The following is a 22576-nucleotide window of genomic DNA, read 5'->3' on the forward strand; positions in this document are numbered from 1 at the left end:
TGTCATTGTTCTTTGCTCTAGCAAGTTATGTGCAGGCAAGTGATTCCCTTATTTGGTTACGTTGTTTAAGATACTTTGTATCTATAGCCTACTGTATTTGGCGTTAGCTGTAGGCATATCTGCTTCTGTTGAACTCATGGATTTAGCAGAGTCATTTAATGAGTGAACATGGTGTATGTCTGTCTTCGAATATTTGGCCCAAATTAGTAAATCCCATGTCTTATCCTTTGTCTTTTTTATTGGCATAGATTAACGATCCGGATGCAGTTTTATGGATGGTAGGATCACGCTTTTTTTAGTCGTTTAATGTTATAAATGAATTACTATAATCAAAGTGCTTTTTTATTTTTTTATTTACAGTACTCCACATACACACCTTTTCTATTTCCAGGTTGCCTATGCTATTCCAGCAAATCTGTGTTTATTGATTGCCATTAAACCACATGTAACAGGTATGTGGGCATTATGGATGAATATAGATCCATCAATGATATTTGCCTATTTTTCCTATTAAATAACATTTCCATTTTAACATGTTTGGCCATTGACTGTTTAGTATCTTGTAACTATATCATGAGTGTAGTTAAAGCTAGAAATATATATGCATGAGCCTGCACTGCACCCTGAATGTTGAAATGCTTGAGAGACTGTTTTTCAGAGACACTACCTTGGAGGAGAATTGCTAAATTTCATATGCTTATTTCGACTGCTGTTGTTTCCATGATGGGATGGACTCTGTATAAAGAGCACATCATAAATATCTTCCAGCAAGAGGAGGGAAGGTATAGTCTCACAGTCAAAATATTTTTCTGTTTAGATGAGCATTGTGTACAATAATTATTTTTGGTCACACCTGTTTCTCTCTATCCCCAGGGAATTCTCTGGTCTCATGTTGATACTTGTCTGGCTTCTCCTGTGTCAACACTCTGGAAGGTAAGGACTTTCAACATAGATTTGGACCTTATCCCAACATGCAATACTTTATTTAAAAAAGACTCAAACTCAGTACATCACTGATATCTGTACTGTCGTAACTATTTTCTATTAGTTCTATTGGGTCTCTCAGACTGTCCGTTGCTGTTGCCATCACAATCTTCCCCTTTGTGGCCTGGCTGTATTACTACATTAACAAGGAGCTGAGGACCAGCTGGACCCGCATTGTAAAGCTGCACTGTAGATATCCATTCATTAAGATAGTCCAGTGATGAGTGAGCAACATATCTGCGGGTTGGAACATTTACAAGAGGATATGACCTAGCTACAGTGGCAGTATGGAAATCATGAATGCATTGTTTAAAAAGACACATGTAAAAAAGCACCCCTACTAAACCATACATCTAAATAAGTGACAATGTCATCAATTAGAATGTATATGATTGATACATTTTCCTTTTTTTACTGGAATCATACTTTTCTCTTTCTGAACATTTTTGTTGTTGTAGGCAACCCATTGCACTTGTGGTGATAGCTGGTGTAATCACAATCAAATAAAGCAATTTAATAACAAATATAAATTACTTTTTATTATTATTTTTCCATCAGAAATCGAAATTGAAAGAAATGCATGTACTGTAGCCTACTCAAGGCTCCAAATAATTAGGTATTATTATTTAGCACAACTGCGCCTCGATAGCTACAGGATATGTGCTTTAAAAGTAATGTAGGCTATATCTAAATCAATTTAAATCAAACTAATTTTGTGTTTGGTGCTCCTAACTTGTTAAAGTTGGCAGCAGAAGTAGGCTACTGCCAATGAAAAGTTAATAGTCTGTACTGTGTTTTACAATAGCTAGATGTCAGTAGCCCCCAGAGAACCCAGTACTAAAAAAGGACTGCGTAATTTCCGGTTCTAACAGACAGAAATAACTGTGTTCGCCGGCAGGTCCAGGGTCAGCTTAAAAAAGTGTATATTGCGAGCCACTCGGTCAATGAGAATCGTTGTTAAAGGTATACTGATCCAAGATCAGGAATTTGAATGCGTTTTTACTTTCATGATTCACGTTGTGTAAAATACTGCCACCACTTCCGCATTGAGATCTTGACAAACTAGCTCAACATCATGGCAGTGGGCCTAATATCGTATCAGACTTTGAGTTGTCGACTGTTAAACCGTATGCTTTCGCAACAAAGCGTGAGCACAATCTGCAGCTTTACACGCGCTTTATCGAGAAAGACTGGCTCTCCGTACACAGATCTCTCACCACGGACAGTCCACGGGCTGGTAGGTCATACATGGCTCACAACACTCAGACTAGGATCAAATGTGTTCACCGTTTGAAGCGCGGAACGACTAACAGCTTGAAGACAGATATCCTTGTACCTATCTACCATGTTAACATATTGTGTGTACTCATGCACTGCACAGGTAAATCTATGCGGGAGTTGGACGTGCCGGACATCACAGTGGTTGTCTTTTTACGACTCAAGATCATTCTCGTCTTTACCTCCACCGCCCCCTTCTGGTGATAAAACCAAAAAGACAGGTGTATGTAAACGTATCAATTCATTTCTGAGTGATATGTAAACAACTGTGGCTGGGCACCTGATAAAACCTGGTTTTAATGTCTATGGATAAAATAAAGCACCGTGCCTTTTGCTTTGTCTTTAACCTTGTGTGCTTGCCTGTCTCCATTCATCTATCCTCTGCAGCCAGTGACTTGGAAATCATTAGCAATAACATTTGCATTCGGGGGTGTTCTCCTTGCCGGAATGAAATATTTCAAGAAGGAAAAAGAAGAATGTAAGGACATTTCACCTCTTAGTATACTCACCATCATGCAGTAGGCTACATCCATCAGTGGATTTACACACATTAAATTATGTTCCCGAACTGAACTTCTCCTGGAGTTAATTGTCAGTTTCTGTACATGTTGGTAACAATCTGTTTTACATTATGTTGTCTTTTTTACACATGCACTGCAGTGATTGAAAGAGAAAGGACAAAGTCAATGGGGAAACCAGCACTTGGGGGTCCATTCTCTCTTGTGGATCAGAATAATAAACCCTGTAAAAGTGAGGATTTTCTCAGCCAGTGGGTCCTTATCTACTTTGGGTTTACACACTGCCCTGACATCTGTCCTGATGAAATCGAGAAAATGATTGAGGTGGTGGATGAAATAGGTAAAGTCTTTTTATTTTAATCATCTCTTATGATGCATCATATTATTTATTAATGTCATGGCAATTAGATGGTTGAGTGAGTAGCCAGTCAGTCACTCATATCATGTTGTCACAAAGCATAATGTTAATGCTACAACTCTGGGATGTACAGAAGATTTGTTGTGATCAACACCATGTCTTTCCATGTTTCCCAGACAGGATACAGTCTCTTCCAAACCTGACCCCCATCCTCATCACCATTGATCCTGACAGGGACACACCTGAGGCCATGGGGACATATGTGAAAGGTAAAGAGAACAAGCCATTAACTACTGTAGCTTCCATGTTATGGTAAAAGGGGGGGCTTAGACTCACATTGGTGGAACAATAACATTCCCCCTCTGTCCTCTATCCCCAGAGTTCTCCCCTAAGCTCATTGGCCTGACTGGGACAATGGCCCAAATTGACCAGGTCTCTCGAGCCTACAGAGTCTACTACAGCCAGGGACCAAAGGATGAAGACAACGACTACATTGTGAGTTCATCGTCTGATCCTGCCCTTATTCAGAACTCTCATTTATTCATTGTAAAGTAGATATTCCCACTTTTCCCAGCTGAATTGATATCTAAATGAAACCTCCTTTATTCTTGACTGCAGGTTGATCACACAATCATCATGTACCTGGTTGGTCCGGACGGAGAGTTCAAAGAGTATTTTGGACAGAACAAGAGGACCGCTGAGATCTCCTCTTCCATTGCATCACACATGAGGAAGTACAAGAAGGGGAATTAAGAGGTGAGATGAAGGAGAACTGGTCAAGTGCACTGTCTGTGTCTGGGAACACATCTTATGTGTCTCTCTCACAGCCTTCAGAGACCGTCAGCAGCCTCTGGCCCAGCAGCCTCTTGCCCAGCAGCCTCTGGCCCAGCAGCCTCTTGCCCAGCAGCCTCTGGCCCAGCAGCTTCTTGCCCAGCAGCCTCTGGCCCAGCAGGACTGAACGCTGCCATGTTATGTCAATGACATGGAATATTTATCTGCATTACAGATTTTCATTGAATTCAGATGTCTACGACTTACAATTCCCTTGTTGCGGGTCACCATTTAATATGGTCTCTAATATCATATTTAAGTCTAAGATGGTTTAAAGTGATTGTTTGCAAATGGGTGTGGACAACACTTAAGTGTTTACTTTTTCTGCTTTGCCCATTATTTAAATCGATGTGAAATACAATTGTTTCGATGTAAAAATATGAGAGCCAAATTGATTTTAAGTACCTAAACAAATGTAACTACCATAAAATGTAGGGGGAAAGTATTCCCTGGAAATCAACACTGAAGAACTAAAGGTTTCCAGTGTTTGCCCTTGGACACTCCTAATGGAAAAAAACATGAATCGTTGTCGTTGTGCAGTTACAGTTCTACTTTACTTCCTTTACACTAATTCTCCTTTTTAGCCTTGCTGTTAAGTCTGGCCCAATACCTGGACTCGTCTCAGTGACACCAGAAACATTTATGCACTGTAATAACTCTTTGGTTACTCGATTTGTACTATTCATAAATCAGTCATATTTCAACTGAATTTCCAAAGTAATGTTTAATTTATTAAACTTGGACTTGCAATTTATGTCTGTCTTATTATTATTTATTTTTTACTGCCGTTGTAGTCGTAGGCTACCATGCAGGTTATCAGGGCTTCACTTTGTGCAACCATATTGTAGACTAGCCTGTTCTTAGTGGCAAACACGTGCTGGTCAGAGTTTAAGGTTGTTCGTATTAGTTGTCAAGAGTAGAGTACTGTCCTAGATAATTAATTTAACAGCTTGATTTGTAATGTTGCTATTGATATGACAGCCAGGCCAGTGTCTTGACTGGGCGCATTGTTCTGCAAATAAATGGTAATCACCGGAGCCTCTATTTCTGGTTATAGCCATAGATGCATGATTGGCTCATAGTAACATATCATTTTTGTTGAAGTTACACACACATTCATAATTTACTTGTGTTTTATAATACATACAAATTATTTCTCAATATCCTTGCAAACGGAATACGCAGCTGATGACTGTATTTTAGGCAAGAACCTGTTGAGTTCCCCCTTGTTAACCTGAACTAGGGAGAGCACAGCAGTTGTTCAGCACTCTTTGGCAAAGCACTCCACTCATTCCTGGCTGGTTGATGGTTTGTGATGACTGGGAAGAATACTCTTCTAGATGAGAAGAGGTCACCTTTCAGCTGTCAAAGTATCAAATCATCCTTTATGAGAGTTTTAAATTGTATGCTCATGAATTCACCCACTGAACCATTCCATATCTTGATTTGTTGTGTCCAACCTACAGTAAATGCCTGTCTCTTTGCAAAATTGGACAGGACTCCCTTGTGCCTTATTCAATGTACACTGTTGCCCTGGAGAGTTGAGTTTGATGATACGATCAGTGTCTGTCCCTGTGGATGTCTTGTCTGAGACAGTCCCCCTAAAACTGGGTGTCCTTTCAGACTAGAAGTGCTTATCAGCAGCTTTATTTTGTGGTCTCCTGTCCGTTGACCCTCTAATCTAAGGCAGATATACCCGTCCTCAGATCTATTTTCCACCAGGGGCAGGCATCAGTCTGTCTCGGACAGAACCAGCCGACGGGGATTGTCTCCTTACTTCCTCTCGTTCGCACTGTGATTTCAAATTCCCACAATCTCGCAGTGTCCTTGACACAGTCAATGTACATACTCTACTATAACGTGGAGGTCAGCATAGCCAGTGGTAGCGTGCCTACTGCCTGTCCATGACCAATTATACCCACAACCGTTGCCAGCCCTTCAAATGACATTCATGGGATATTAAATCACCAATTAGGTTGGCTTTGATGCAGTGTCAGTTTGTCATAGTTTATGAAAATGAATGGCCCACACACCGTACAACTCTACTGACTCTTTCCTTGGAGACAATTCACACATTCATTTGACGTTTTACAGATAAATGTTCTTTGTAACATGTTTATAGGGTAGAATAGGATCATGCATAGAGTGTAAGTCTAAAGAAATTGTTTAGCATTGTGCGCAGCTGAGTTATTCAATAGATATAAAGGAAATTGAAAGAAAGAATGCAGGCGTTGGAGTTCTATTGTCGACTGCATGTGACATCACATGAGTTTTAGAGGGAGCTGTGGAGGGTCATGATTATGACCACAGCACTTCTATGCCAGTCAGTTTACAGTCTAACTGACACGTGGTTAGGAGCTTGTCCAATGGAGTGCATGATATCAGACAAACAGTCTAAACTAAACTACCTGATGATGAGGCAGCATCTGTCTAGTCCACAGGTGCCAAACTCATTCCACGGAGGGCTGGGTGTCTGTGGCTTTTCACTCTTTCCTTGTAGTTGATCAATGAATTAAGGTCACTAATTAGTAAGGATGTCCCCATACCTGGTTGTCTAGGTCTTAATTGAAAGGAAAAACTAAAAGCCTTGGCCCTCCATGGAATGAGTTTGACACCCCAGATCTAGTCTCTAAATGGGATGGCATGATCCTATATGTTGTGCTAGCTCTGGTCCAGGGCGTTAGTGACCGTTCCTTTACTAATGTGCACTAACACCCTGGGCCAGAGATAATTTTGTGCTTAAAATGTACAACAGTATATCAGTCAATTTTGTTTTCAAAATAAGTTTGAATTTGAATCAGTAAAATGTTTATTTCATAGAATTTAGAATTGTTCTTGCACACTGCCACACGCAGGAATAAACGGAACATAAACCAATTGAAAACATCTACAGCACTCTGAATGGATTGTAATTGTTTGTCATTGCATTCTTGAAATGCCACCTGTATATGCATAAACGGAGGCCTGTACTTTTTTGAAGCCATGGTGAGGCATGGGCTGCTTTTGTATGAGATATATTCAGGTCGTCTGTAAAGCGTTTTACTACATGTAACATCATCACATTTGGAAGCAGCTTAGATGTTTGTATTGTCAGAATTCTTGTATTTCTTCAGCGTGCTTCATTATAGAGCCGACAAATGCCTCTGGTATTCAGTTTAGTAGATCATTTTTGTTCAGATCATTTTTGTTCATTCCTGTGTCAAATATGCTGTGTCAGTATGTTTCATTTTTATTGCACATTTATGTATTGGTCACTGTGACTCAATCCAATCTCATATAGCAACATTACCTCAGTTTAGCATTAGGTCAATAGAAGGCAAAACTGAAAAGGTTTTTGATAACATCTCTTCGTCTCAGGTCTTTGAATGACAATGGAATACACGTAGACAGACATGTCTCTGTCTGTCTGGAACGTGCTAATTGCCACCTGTCAACCCCAGCCCGTATCGGGCCATGCCCTCCCAGTGAGCCCTAAATGACCGTGATCCCAGTCGCCCAATGCCAGAATCTGAGCAATGCCCTAACAAACCTAATCTTCCCTGATCCCAGATGAGGAATGTCGTGTCTGAACCCAAGCCCTCTAAACTGCCATCCTTATCCATCATTGCTTTTTAATGGACAGGCTGCAGGGTTACAATGGAAAACATTTAAATGTGACACAATACAGCTATAGATAGAAAATACAAAATGGACATACTTTACTTTTCCACGGTGGCATATGAGCCAGATTACATTTTTATACAAATACAGAGAAGCTGTCAAGCAAATAGAAAAAAACCAAGCCATCCCTTATAAAAAGTATTGTTAGTGCGATGACAGCAGGGCATTGGAGGTATGTCTTTGGCGTACTGTTGAGACAGCAAACATTTAACAAAAATAGAGGTTGCATCCATAGAGAGAGAGCATCCATACAGTCTTTGTCACTTTTCTGAAACACCAGGGGTTGTCCTAATGTGATCATAGATTTTGTAACTGCAACACTCAGGTAAGAATAGACCAAATCATATACTTAGGCCTTTGATGTTTATTGGATCTTCTCAAGGAATATAGACTGCCTCGTACCTCCGCAAGCCGGAGCGGGAGAGGATTGCGGCACAGGTCAAGACATTTGATGCCAAAACGGCCTGCTTTGTGGCAGATCTAAAGATGGAGTATGTGAAAGGCAAAATCAAGAGCCAAGACATCGCCAAGGTCATAGTGGAGACTGAGGATGGGAGAGTGAGTACATATCAAATGGTGTAGAACATCTGACCATATAGCTATGTTCTAACCCACTGGGCACAGACGTCAGTTTAACGTCTAGTTTTCATTTACATTTGGTTGAGTTGTCAGCTAACATGAATTCAAAGGGATGTCAACAAAACATTCCACCATGGTTAACAGTTGGGTTAAGAGAAGACGATATTCACTTACGTTGATGACTTTTTTCAAATCCAATCAGTTTTCCACATTGATTCAACGTCATCACATACTATTTTGTTGTTGAAATGACGTGGAAACAACATTCAACCAGTGTTTGCCCAGTGGGAAAGCATGATATATTTTACTTACTATGTGAGAGTGACTGAAATTCAGAGTACATGTTATTTCTAAGCCTTTTGGATGCTAAATAAAAAGTTAATTATGCCACTGTGGAATGATTTCGATGCAGTTTCATCCAGTTGTTATTCTAAAATGCAACTGGTTCGTTATTTGAATGGAAACTTGCCTCCCCTAACTGCCCTCTCCTTTATTTGATCATGTTGCAGGTTGTCACAGTGAATCCGGATGACATCAGCCCCATGAACCCTCCTAAATTTGCCAAGATCGAGGACATGGCCACGCTGACCCATCTCCATGAGCCAGCCGTGCTGTACAACCTCAAAGAGCACTACGCTGCCTGGATGATCTATGTAAGCAAACACAGATCAGATTACATTTCAACTCAGTCATACGTACATCTTCGAATTGCATTGTCAATCAAACATCTACCAACTAGTTTAATGGGTTCAATCAGATCAAGTCATGAATGACAACCTGAGTTGTTCCCCTATTGCAGACCTACTCTGGGCTGTTCTGTGTGACTGTGAACCCCTATAAGTGGCTCCCGGTCTACAACCCAGAGGAGGTGGCTGGCTATCGGTGCAAGAAGCGCAAGGAGGTCCCACCCCACATTTTCTCCATCTCTGATAATCTCTATCAGTTTATGCTAACAGGTATAATCTTAATTTCATGATGTATCATATTGTGGCAATTTTATTCAGTGGTGTAAAGTAAAAATACTTGAAAGTACTACTTAAGTAGTTTTTTGGGGTGTACTTTACTATTTCTATTTTTGACAACTTCTACTTTGACTCCACTACATTCCTAAAGAAAATAATGTACTTTCTATTCCATACATTTGCCCTGACACCCAAAAGTACTCGTTACATTTTGAATGCTTAGTAGGAAATGAAAATTGTATAATTCACTCACTTAAAGAGAAAATCCCTGGTCATCCCTACTGCATCTGATCTGGCGGACTCACTAAACACAAATGCTTTGTTTGTAAATGATTTCTGGCTATCCATACATTTTAAAAACAATAAAATCGTGCCGTCTGGTTTTCTTGATATAAGGAAATTAAAATGATTTATACTTTTACTTTTGATACTTAAGTATATTTTAGCAATTACATTTACTTTTGATGTTTAAGTATATTTAAAAAACAAAATACTTTTGGACTTTTACTCAAGTAGTATTTTACTGGGTGACTTTCGCTTTTACTTGAGTCATTTTCTATTAAGGTATCTTTACTTTTACTCAAGTATGACAATGGGGTCGTTTTTCCACCACTGATTTTATCTTTCAACAGATCGTGAAAACCAGTCCATCCTTATCACATATGTACTGTTGCACATGCTGTTTCTAATTGTCTGCCTCTGTAAAGAACTGGATTTACTAGGAAAGTTTACATTATTACACTCAATTGTGTTGTTCAATCTTGATTTTGACAGTGGAGAATGTGGTGCAGGGAAGACTGTAAACACCAAGCGAGTCCAGTATTTTGCCACAATCGCAATGGCTGGAGGAAGTGATAAGAAGAAGGAAATCAATGGAAAAATTCAGGTTCTATCCATACTCATGTTACATTAACATAAGATGTATATAGTTCCCTCTATTGCATTTTCTGTTGCAAAAGTAATTTCTATTGCATTTACTGTAAAGTGTATTTACTCATACTTGCCAACACTTTTATTCTCAAAGGGAACCCTGGAGGATCAAATCATCCAGGCTAACCCTCTGCTGGAGGCTTTTGGGAATGCCAAGACGGTGAGGAACGACAACTACCCTCGCTTTATGAGTGTGTTTGATCAACATACAGTATGAGCATATAGGGTTAACATATAGCCAGGCATGCATTCATAAACCAGTCACCTTCGCTGAAATGTGACAATTTAAAAACAATTTAATATTTGGAAAACATACAGGGAAAATTCATCCGCATCCACTTTGGAACAAACGGGAAGCTGTCCTCAGTTGATATTGAGACTTGTTAGTTTGCTTGCCTATTTTATTTGCAAATACAAGGCCATTGCTCTGGATTGGAACAAGATGTCCCATGATTTCTATGATTTCCTCCTTTAGACCTATTGGAAAAATCCAGGGTAACGTTTCAGCTCCTAGCAGAAAGGAGTTATCACATCTCTACCAGATCATGTCCAATAAGAAGCCTGAGTTAATTGGCAAGTTGAGTAATTCTAGCTGGTGGATCTATGTAAAGCCATACACAGTATTTGTAGTTTTGGACTGCAAGGTTATTGATTACTTTAAGGGGGCAATCTGTGATTGCTACATCCATTTGTGTACTTTTAAATGAATGATATATACCCATTGATTCTTGAAGAATAAATGCCTCATGAGCTAGGTCAACTGTCGTTCCCCATCAGAACCCAACATATAAGATTGTTTACGAACAATGGAGTAAAACAATGTAATTGTAAATAAAAAACTGTATAGCCGAGTCAGTCCCCACATCCATAGCTCTGTCCATGAATTTGAGAGTGGTTATATTTCCCCAGCCCCATCCCTCAACTGTTTACCCAAAACAGTGGTAGGTTAACCACCTTGTTGTTTGAACTGCAGATTGCCCCTTTAAACGTTTTGAATCTAAAAAGAGGGCTGGAATATGCAATCTGGAAAATGTGCTGTGCTGTAAGTTCAGCCTCCAACACCAATAAAACCCCTAATGGTAAATATACACCTTCTCTATCATGTTGACCAGAGATGCTGCTCATCACCACCAACCCTTTTATCAGTCGGGGAAATAACGGTGCAAAGCATCAATGACACAGAAGAGCTCATGGCCACAGATGTTAGTCCACCTATACCTTATATCCATATCTTTATATTACCCACACAGCTTGGAAAATAACTACATTGAAAACATAATAGAAAGCCCTCAACTGTACTGTATAAGATTGTCTTAGGGACTGATTAAATGTTTATATGTGTTTGACTGAGCTCCAATATCTGTCCCAATAGAGTGCCATTGATATCCTAGGCTTCAATGCAGAGGAGAAACTTGGGATCTACAAACTGACTGGTGCCGTGATGCATCATGGGAACATGGCCTCACTGACCTAGACTTTAGGAGACATACAGCTTGATTCTAGGTGAGGCAGAGTGCAGAAAAATAAAATTTGATTAAAAAGCCAGGCATTATTGGAGAAGCATTCATACTCCTGGAGATTAGCTTCCCCTCATACAGGGTTATGTCAGAGGTGTCCACTCATCTCTCATTTATCAAAGAGACATCTGTCAGGAGCTACAGTACATCAGAATCATCCACTGCTTTCATCAGGAACGATCATGAATACACAATGACTTTCGAAGATGAAAAGATATTTGGACAAGTTGAGAATGCAAACACATTATCCACTTATTCTCCACGTATAGATACTGTACATACCAAAATCACTGTGTGAATTCCTGAACCTCTCCCCCAGCTCACTCTAATCATAAAAAGCATTATTTTTAAAATAATCTAATTAAAGCATCCAAACTCAGAGCTTACTAATGGAAGAAAAAAACATTGTGTGAAGCATAGAGATCAAGGAACACTGTCTGGTTAATTTGACAGGCATGCTGTTAATATGAGATCCTTATGGATGGAACTCATGACAGTAACTTCACATGAATATCTAACTGCAGGCATTGGCTCCCTTGTTGTAGTATTGTTCAACGACCAATAGATGGAGACACTTCCTGTGTCTTCAACACGCCCACCCAACACACACCCCTACACAGTGGGAGACGGAGAAAGAGTGAACGTGTGATAAAGGGACATCAAGTTACAATAATCAAGCTATACTTTAATGTGGCAGGCAACAAGCAATCATGCTTATTGTAATCACACCAACGTATTACTCATTGCTATGTAACCTATTGCTGCACACACATCTTCTTGGAAGTTAATGCAACAGTAACATCTGCAGATAGGTTATAATGTATATGATATGTAGCAGTGGAGGAATACAAATATAGTTTTGTGCCCTATTTACTGGTGGTTGGTCAACTGGCCACTTCAGTGTACACAAACAGTATATTCCTGTTACACAGATGCTTCTCCTTCTCTGCAGTTAAACACAAACAATACAACACTACTTCACATCCCTGCAACAAATGGGTTTTGTTGGATTATGATAAGGTAATAAACATACACATCCTATAATTACATTTGAATCAGGATCCTATATTGTGTTATAGCATAAAATATGTCATTCTAATCCGTATAATTTTTTTTAAACACAGAGAAATGGAAATGAGAAGTAAACAGCTGCACAGTGCACCTATAAGGAATGAGCAAGAGGAAACTCTGAAGTACCTCACTAAAGCACAGATGATGATGGCGCAACATTTTGTGAGCATTGTAGGTACAAGGTACCGCGTGGATTATTAAAAGCTTGGTTTTGAACAGCCCTCATCACATTCTGTTCCACTAATTGGCAGCAGCTGTCATTTATATGACATTTGTGGCTGTCCCTGACCCTGTCGAGGATGGTTTAGTTAATTACTGCTGTGCGACTTTCACTCTGGGTCACATTGACACAGCCTGAGGAAGCAAGTGTGATGATAAACACTCAAAGGCAATGGGGGGGGACATGATGGGGATGCTCTGTATTTGAGGACCTGGACACTCAGTTCAGACAGGTGTTTAGCAGCACTAAATGACGGCTGCAGGGTCTTAATACAGGACATAACACAATGCACTCAAGGTTTCTGTTCATTTTATTTTATATTAGAAAATGATATGCTACATAAACATCATTGACATCAATTTGCCTAGTGGTTCGAGTGTGGGCCAAAGGTTGCTGGATCAAATCCCCGAGTGGACAAGGTAAAAATCTGTTGCTCTGCCCCTTGAACAAGGCAGTTAACCCACTATTCCCCGGTAGGCTATCATTGTAAATAAGAAATTGTTGTTAACTGACTGGCCTAGTTAAATGAAGGTTAAATCTAAAAATGTGTATCCTTTCCTAAATCAGTGTTCACATTCTAGGCCTAAGCCGGCTTGATATAATAGAATGTCTATGGAAGGGATGAACAATTTTCTCTCCGCCCAGATATAAAATAGTCTATGATCAAAAGACGAGGACGAAAACCATCACGCACTACAGTCCTCTGTGACTGGAGTTGTGCATCCCTGCCCTCTGGCCTTAGCAGAATGCTGTGAACTAGTTAGCAGGAGCAGCCCCGAGACGTAAGCATGGTCATATTTCTCCACAAGGACCTAAGGTCAAACTCATCATGTAATGGGTCTGGCTCTTTATCATTGACGCCAAAAGAGCTACTGTGAGTGTGTAATCATTCAACCATCTTAAAATAAAATAAAATACTGTTATGTGTTTTCAAATAGTCACTCATCAGTCCACCCTTCGTGCACCGTGAGACTCCCCATGCGTATTCTAAACGTTCCGTTAATGTATCTCAGCAACCTTGAATATGGACATCTAGAAGCTTGATACCATAATGTGTTCATCTGAAAACCAGCTAGACAACCATTACAGGCCCTTTGATTTCAAAACTGGTAACCTTGCAATTTATGAGGCACATCCACTAAATATGAAAGCTTATGTCATAGCTTAAGCAATTGTTTGACTACGGATGTAGGATGTTAATTTGAGTGTTTGAAATGTGAATTACACTAAACATACAAAAGTATGTGGACCCCTTCAAATGAGTGGATTCGTCTATCTCAGCCACACCCGTTGCTAATAGGTGTATAAAAATTCAAGCACACAGCCATGCAATCTCCATAGACTGCATTGGCAGTAAATCGGCCTTACTGAAGAGCTCAGTGACTTTCAACCTGGCACCGTCATAGGACGCCACCTTTCTAACAAGTCAGTTTGTAAAATGTCTGCCCTGCTAGAGCTGCCCTGGTTAACTGTAAGTGCTGTTATTGTGAAGTGGAAACGTCTAGGAGCAACTACCGCAAAGTGGTAGGCCACAAAGAAAGGGACCGCCAAGTGCTGAAGCAAGTAAACATTGTCTGTCCTCGGTTGCAACACTCACTACCGAGTTCCAAACTGCCTCTGCAAGTAATTACAGCACAATAACGGTTTGTCAGGAGCTTCATGAAATGGGTTTCCAGGCCCGAGTAGCCATAGACAAGCCTAAGATCACCATGCGCAATGCCAAGCATCGGCTGGAATGGTGTAAAGCTCGGCGCCATTGGACTCTGGAGCAGTGGAAGCGTGTTCTCTGGAGTGATGAATTACGCTTCACCATCTGGCAGTCCGACGGACTAATCTGGGTTTGGCGGATGCCAGGGGAGGGCTACCTGCCCCAATGCATAGTGCCAACTGTAAAGTTTGGTGGAGGAGGAATACTGGTCTAGGGCTGTTTTTCATGGTTCAGGATAGGCCCTTAGTTCAAGTGAAGGGAAATCTTACAAAGTCCATCTATGAGAAGATGTTCTTATTGATGGTCATCAGAATAAACGAGATGCTCGATACGAAGCAGGCAAGACAATTCTATATAGGAGTGTTGGACATCACTGGGTTAAAAATCTTTGATGTAAGTTAATTTCTTTATACTTATCTTTCTGAAATGTATTTAAAACATCATTAAGCAACCTTAAATGCAGCTATGTCAAGACTGCCATCTTCAGTGGTGAACAACCATATAAATGGTTAGATTTTTTTTTACTCAGTACAACAGCTTGGAGCAGTTCTGCATTAACTTCACTAATGAGAAACTGCAACAGTTTTTTAACCACACCATGTTTGTGCTAGAACAAGAGGAATACAAGAAAGAGGGAATAGAATGGGAGCTGATTGACTTTGGTATGGACTTGGCTGCCTGCATTGAGCTTATTGAGAAGGTATAATAAAATGTTAAAAACCCACTTTCAGTCCTTTGAAAATGTATTTTTTTATCAATACCTATACTTCAAGTAAGAATGATTTCATCAACAGCCATTGGGTATCTCCTCCATCCTTGAAGAGGATGTTCCCCAAGTCTTCAGACACTTCTTTCAAGAACAAACTGTACCACCAGCATCTTGGAAAGAACCAAGCCTTCCAAAAGCCAAAGATTGTCAAAGGCAAACCTGAGGCCCACTTCACCCTGGTGCACTATGCTGGTACTGTGGACTACAGTTTCAGTGGCTGGCTGGACAAGAACAAGGACCCGTTGAATGAATCTGTTGTGCAGCTGTACCAGAAGTCACCAGTCAAACTGCTGGTTTTGCTGTATGCCTCCTTTGCGGCTGGTGATGCAGGTAATACGCACGTCATATCCCACTGGGCACAGGTGTCAATTCAACAGCTATTCCACGTCGGTTCAACTTCATTTCATTGAAATGACATAGAAATAACATTGATTACAATCAGTGTGTGCCCAGTGGGATGGTAATGAGTCAATTCTACATTGATTGTCATTTGTTGGTACAGTAAATGTCTCTTCTTTATGAAGCTGCTTGTGGTGGTGAGAAAAAGAAAGGAGGGAAGAAGCAGAAAGGTGGCTCTTTCCAGACGGTCTCTGCTGTTTTCAGGGTACATTAATACCTAATCAGTATATTCAACTCGTGTGACATTTATATCAACTAACATCTAAGGAGATGTGTAATACTAATGACAATACTCTTCTCCACAGGAAAATCTTGGCAAGTTAAAGACCACCTTGAGGAGCAATCACCCTCACGTTGTTGCCTGATTCCTAATGAACTAAAGACACCAGGCACTGCTCTGCTGACAGATAACTATTCTTATTAGAAGTCCAACAAAGAGATCTTACCACAGGACTTTACAGAGGAAAACACTGAAAATATTTGATTTGTGATATTGAGGAAGCTGCTATACGTGACAAAATATGGCGCTATTGTCATGTATGTGATGTTTTCCCATTCATTTCTATCGAATACAGGTATAGGGGATAATCATCTGGTTATTCATCAGTTGCGCTGTACCGGTGTGCTGGAGTGTATCAGGATCTGCAGGAAGGGGTTCCCAAGCAGGATTATATATGCTGACTTCAAGCAAGGGTAAACCTTTATTCTCATAATTTAACTACCACAAGGTTAATTTGGTAGTTTAGTAATATCTTATGCCTGCCATTGCGTCTTCTGTAATCTGGCAGATACAGAATATTGAATTCCAGTGGTATCCCAGAAGGACAGTTCATCGATGGCAAGAAGCTTCAGAGAAGCTTCTTGGATCAATTGATGTTGATCACACACACACACCATATAAATTTGGACATACCAAGGTGATGATCCAATTACTTTATAAACATGCTCTTTTTAGCAAAACCACATTGCAGTTATTCTCTGCTGATTTTCACATGGTGTTTATACAGTGCCCTCCATAACTATTGGGACAGTCAAGCATGTTCTTATTTTGGCTCTATACTCCAAAACTCTCGATTTGAAATCATTTTGAAATTACAGCACTTTTTTGTACAGTCTCCCCCATGTTAGGGGACCAATAGTATTGGGACAAATTCACTCATATGTGTATTAAAGTTGTCAAAAGTGTTGTATTTGGTCCCATATTTCTAGCATGCAATGATTAAATCAAGCTTGTGACTCTACAATTTGTTGGATGCATTTGCTGTTTGTTTTGTTTGTGTTTCAGATTATTTTGTGCCCAATAGAAATACATGGTAAATAATGTATAATGTAACTTTGGCATCACTTTTACTCTAAATAAGAATATAATATGTTTCTAAACACTAAGAGAAGTGTCACTGTCTCAATACTTAGAGGGCACTAAACATACAGTTTATCAACAGTATCTGTGTCTCAGTAAGCCATGTTATTGCAGGTCTTATTTAAAGCCGGTCTGCTGAGAAGAGGAGGAGTTGCAAGATTTTTTATTTATTTTACTAGGCAAGTCAGTTAAGAACAAATTCTTATTTTCAATGACAGCCTAGGAACAGTGGGTTAACTGCCTGTTCAGGGGCAGAATGACAGATTTGTACCTTGTCAGCTCAGGGATTTGAACTTGCAACCTTTCGGTTACTAGTCCAAAGCTCTAACCACTAGGCTACCCTGCCACCCCAAGAGATGAAAAACTGGCCTCTCTGGTGACAGGCACTCAAGCACTGTGCCGTGGGTACCTCATGAGAAAATCATTCTCAGCTGGCTATAAAGAAGTAAGACAACCCATCAGTTGAAATATTTGTATCCTTTTCTTTAAAAGAAAGTACATGCTTAGAACATTAGAACTGGTCAATAATATGGCATTATAATTACCTCTTCGTGTGTTTGTGTGTTCATTCTGCAATACAACCACCGCTTATTCATGAATGTGAAACACTGGCCATGGATGAAGCTGTACTTCAAGATCAAGCCCCTTCTGAAGAGTGCAGATAGTGAAAAGGAGGTGGAGAAGATGGAGGACTTCATCACATGTAAGTAGGACCTGGCAAAGGCCAAGAGAAAGGAACTGGAGGAGAAGATGTTTCTCTGTTCATGGAGAAACAAAACCTCATGTCACAAGTTCAATCTGTAAGTGCTATTAGAATTATCAACATGAACTATCATTGCTTTTAAACATATCGGGTGTAGTGTAGTGTTTAAGAAGTGTTCCATTAGGCAATCGGTTTTCCTAGGATTCCGAAACTCTTTTGGATGCAGAGGAGAGATGTGGAGAGGAGAGATGTGGAGAGGAGAGATGTGGAGAGGAGAGATGTGGAGAGGAGAGATGTGGAGAGGAGAGATGTGGAGAGGAGAGATGTGGAGAGGAGAGATGTGGAGAGGAGAGATGTGGAGAGGAGAGATGTGGAGAGGAGAGATGTGGAGAGGAGAGATGTGAGATATGAGGCTTTCATTAAAAGCAAAATACAGCTTGAAGCCAAACTGAAGAGTTGACCGAGAGACTGGATGATGAAGACTAAATCAATCCTGAGCTGACTGCCAATAAGAGGAAGCTGGAGGATGAGTGCTCTGAGCTGAAGAAAGATATTGATAGAGCTCACCTTGGCCAAAGTGGAGAAGGAGAGGCATGCCACTGAAAACAAGGTTTGCATTTTTATATGAAATTGCAGTATCCATCTTCCTCTTTGCAGGTATTTTACAAACATCACTATGCCATTGCAGGTTAAAAACCTAGGAGATATCTGGTCAGGATGAGAGACATTCCAAGTTTACCAAGGAGAAGGCCTCCAAGAGGCACATCAGCAGACCCTTGATCTCCAGGCAGAGGAGGACAGTCAACACTGACAAAAGCAAAAGCTATGCTTGAACAAAAAGTGGATGTTGTGAGTAACACCTTATCAATAGAAAAAAAGGATTGCATTGTAATGATTTAACTTAATTCTATCGCTCCTTGTTTTCATACCACAGCTTGAGGGTTCTCTGGAGCAAGAGAAGACGATTCGCATAGACCTTGAGAGAGCCAAGAGAAAGCTTGAGTGTGATGTGAAACTGACACATGAAGCCATAATGGATCTGGAGAATGAAAAGCAGCAGTCAGATGAAAAACTTAAGTAAACTCAGAAACTGCTGAAATAATAAGCAAGATCTCCTCTGTTGTGGTCAAATATACTCAATACATTTCCCCTTTGCAGGAAAGACTAAAAATTGAGGATGAACTAACACCGAGCTCCCAGCTTCAAAAGAAGATTAAGGAACACAATGTAATATAGTAAAACATTCAATATCTTTCAAATTATTTGCTCAAACTTCTTTGGTTTAAAATGGTATGTTCTCTCAAGGTTCGTATTGAGGAACTCTAATAAGAAATTGAGTCTGAGCGCTCTGCTTGTGTCAAGATAGAGAGGCAGAGGTCTGATCTCTCCAGGGAACTTGAGATCAGTGAGAGGCTTGAAGAGGGTGGTGGAGCCACTGCTTCTCAAATTGAGAGGAACAAGAAGTGTGAGGCTGAGTTTCAGAAGCTGCGTCAAGACCTGGAGGAGTCCACCTTGCATTACGAGTCCATCGCTTCCGCTCTTCGCAAGAAGCAGACAGACAGTATGGCAGAACAAATTGACAACCTCCAGAGAGTTAAGCAGAAACTGGAGAAGAGTGAATACAAGATGGAAATAGATGACTTGGTCAGCAACATGGAAGCTGTGGCCAAATCCAAGGTATCATAAAACGTACAAATAGCATCAAATTGTCACTTATGCTTTCATGGTTCATTTGACAAAATCTCAATATTACTACAATACAGGTTAACCTTGAAAGAAATGTGCCTCTCGAGGGTCAGCTAATCGAGTTAAAGACCAAGACAGGAGAATGTACGTCATCTCAATGACATCAGTAATCAGAAGGCCCATCTCCAACCTGAGAATGGTTATTTTAATCATCCTTCCTTTTGACATGTGGAGGAGAAACAAACAAAAACTACCTTAACACGTATTCTAATTTGATCTTGTAGGGGAATTTAAATCGGACAATGGAGGAGAAGGAAGGTCTCATTTCACAACTGACAAGAGCCAAGCATGGGTTCACAGCACAAAATGATGACCTGAAGAGACATCTTGATGAGGTAATGAAAGGTCACCTAATATTGTTACCATACTATATTGAATACATTGAAAATCTTATACGCGAGACCTACTTTACACTGAGTATCCCAATTATTAGGAACACCTTCCTAATATTGAGTTGCAGCCCCTGCTTTTGCCCTCAGGACAGCCTGGTACCTACTACCATACCCCGTTCAAAGGCACTTAAATCTTTTGTCTTGCCCATATACCCTCTGAATGGCACACATACACAATCCATGTCTCAAGTGTCTCAAGGCTTAAAAATCTTTCTTTAACCTGTCTCTACACTGATTTAAGTGGATTTAACAAGTGACATCAATAAATGATCGTAGTTTTCACCTGGATTCACCTGGTCAGTCTCATGGAAATAAATGTTTTGTACACTCAGTGTGTTGTTTTCATCAAGGCTAAGAATTCCCTGGCCCATAGTTTACATTCAGCACGTCATGACTGTGACCTCCTCCGAGAACAATTTGAGGAAGAACAGGAGTCCAAGGCTGAGCTGCAGCGCAGCATGTCCAAGGCCAACAGTGAGGTAGCTCTGTGGAGAAGCAAGTACGAGACTGCTGCCATCCAACACATAGGAACTTGAAGAGGCCAAGTAATTGCCAACTTTTTATAGATGTTCTACTTGTTTGCCATAGGTTACCCTATGCATAATCATGAAAAACGGTCTCACTTTCCACTGGAAAAGACTAAGCAGAGACTGCAGAGTGAAATGGAGGATCTCATGGTTGATGTGGGGAGATCAACTAGTATGGCTGCTAATCTTGATAAGAAAGATTATATAAGGTTATATAAAAGGTAATATAAAAGTTTGATTTGATCTTTTTATGTATTAATGACAATACTCATTACATGATTTTAGATTCTAGTTGACTGGAAGCAGAAGTATGAGTCAGTCGGAGCGGGAAAGTGCTCAGAAAGAATCTCGATCACAAACCACAGATCTTTTCAAAATGAAAAGCTCATTTGAAGAAGCTCTGGATCATCTGGAAACTCTCAAAAGGGAGAATAAAAACCTACAACGTAAACCCAATTCATGAAATGTGACAATCCACGACGTAATAGTCACAACACATAAAAACCTTAAGGTTTTACAATATGAAATTACCCGATTGTCGTTTGATATGTACTGTATGGCTTTCAAAATACAGAGGAGCAAATTGGTGAGAGTGGAGAGAGTGTCCATGAACTGGAGAAAGTCAGAAGACAAGTGGAAACAGAAAAGTTAGATGCAATCTGCACTAGATGAAGCAGAGGTAAAACATTTATATTAAAAACAAACAAGCACAATGTTTAAAAAATGAACACAATTAAGCCAAATCAAGAGTTGAAGGTTTACAATAATCAATATACATTTTCTTTTTTAAGGCTGCACCTTTCTGAATTTGGCCATATGAACATGAGCTTGCTCCTCCCGAAATGTAATGAGATGCAGTATAGGTTAGCCTACATTAATTATTGCAGCCAGAGCCCAACCTTCACTTTAATACTCAACATTTTGTGGAGAATGGTCCTTGGTATATGGTTTGCTTACAGCTTCCTCAGACCGTCTTTTGTAAGCCTTCACTTTGATCTGTAATTTATCCACCAAATCCTGAAGTCTAGTAACATTCTTCTTGTCTTCCTCAGTCTGTATGAAATCACAGGTGCAAGTTTATTTTTCACAAAAGGTTCAGGACAATGTGATAAGTGGATTGCAATTTAATTTGAAACTAGGGCTATGCCCATGAATGGAAAATAAATGCATCTGTTAAAATGTTGGTGACAATATGACTTTACCTCTTGATTATACGGTACATTAATACGTTCTTATTTCTTACCTGATTGGTGAGCTCTTTCTCCCTCCTCTCATATTTAAGAACTCCATTGATAGCATCAACCCCCTGCTTTTGCTCAGCCTCAAGCTCATTTTCCAGATCACGGACCTAGATAGAGAAGTTTTTAAATCAGTATGCAATACAGTATTATAATTACCTTTGCTACATACCCTGCCCTCCAGTTGTACACGGAGCTTAGATTCCTTATGCTCCAGAGATGCCTGAATGGGAGATAATGTACAGTCAGAATAGACAGGAAGGTATTGTAGTTGGGAATTAGGATAAATATGAGGTACCCATCTTTACTATTACCTCTGCCTCCTCCAGGGAAGTCTGAACCTCTGTCTTCTCCTGTTCAGACTTTCTTTGACTTTTCAAGCTCATGGTTTTTCCTGTTTCCCCTAGCTGTCCAGTAAGATCCATCATTTCCTCTAGAAAAGAAAAACATTTTCAGTAAGCATAATTGTTTCTATACTTAAAGGTAGTGTGGCATGAGCGCATTTACTTAATAAAGAACCTTGACCTACGTTGCAGGTTTTTGTTTTCGTGTTTGAGTGATTCGAGATTTCAAAATGAAGAATCTCTTGACAGTTTAGTGCCCATGAAGCGAACCTCTTTCAACAATGCCTCCAGCTCTGCCTGACTCCTCAAATTTCTGCTTCCACTCTGCAAATGACAAAATATTACTTATTATAGACAGGCTATATTTGTCATATAAATAAACACGTTAAAGCATAAATATTTATTTCTAAAATAGTAGGTATGCCATCTTGCACCTTATCAACATTTCTTTGCTTCTTGTCCAAAGAGACAGCAGCAGAGTT

General features: G+C 40.0%; 1 protein-coding gene and 1 pseudogene across 4 annotated transcripts; both read left to right on the forward strand.

Moving 5' to 3' along the window:
• The first annotated feature begins 246 nt into the window (after positions 1-246).
• LOC109884106 (protein SCO1 homolog, mitochondrial-like) lies at positions 247-4723 on the forward strand. 4 transcript variants are annotated; one of them, XR_004210450.1, is made up of 11 exons: positions 247-278; positions 392-452; positions 659-782; positions 874-933; positions 2366-2485; positions 2650-2740; positions 2923-3120; positions 3315-3407; positions 3518-3633; positions 3757-3894; positions 3966-4723. XR_004210450.1 is itself a non-coding variant. In XM_031827830.1 (9 exons), exons 5-9 carry the CDS (start codon positions 2710-2712, stop codon positions 3889-3891), a joined length of 573 nt encoding a protein of 190 aa, XP_031683690.1. In that variant the 5' UTR covers positions 392-452; positions 659-782; positions 874-933; positions 2366-2485; positions 2650-2709; the 3' UTR covers positions 3892-4723. The 4 variants fall into 4 exon arrangements, 3 of the variants coding, with proteins under 3 accessions (XP_031683690.1, XP_020331700.1, XP_020331698.1); XM_031827830.1 differs by lacking the exon at positions 247-278 and having other exon boundaries at positions 3757-4723; XM_020476111.2 differs by lacking the exons at positions 247-278; positions 392-452; positions 659-782; positions 874-933 and adding an exon at positions 1850-2221.
• A 2638-nt stretch (positions 4724-7361) lies between these two features.
• LOC109884098 (myosin-4-like) lies at positions 7362-21184 on the forward strand (annotated as a pseudogene).
• The last annotated feature ends 1392 nt before the right edge of the window (positions 21185-22576 follow it).

The sequence above is a fragment of the Oncorhynchus kisutch genome, linkage group LG6, assembly GCF_002021735.2.
Source record: "Oncorhynchus kisutch isolate 150728-3 linkage group LG6, Okis_V2, whole genome shotgun sequence".
Lineage (NCBI taxonomy): Eukaryota > Metazoa > Chordata > Actinopteri > Salmoniformes > Salmonidae > Oncorhynchus > Oncorhynchus kisutch.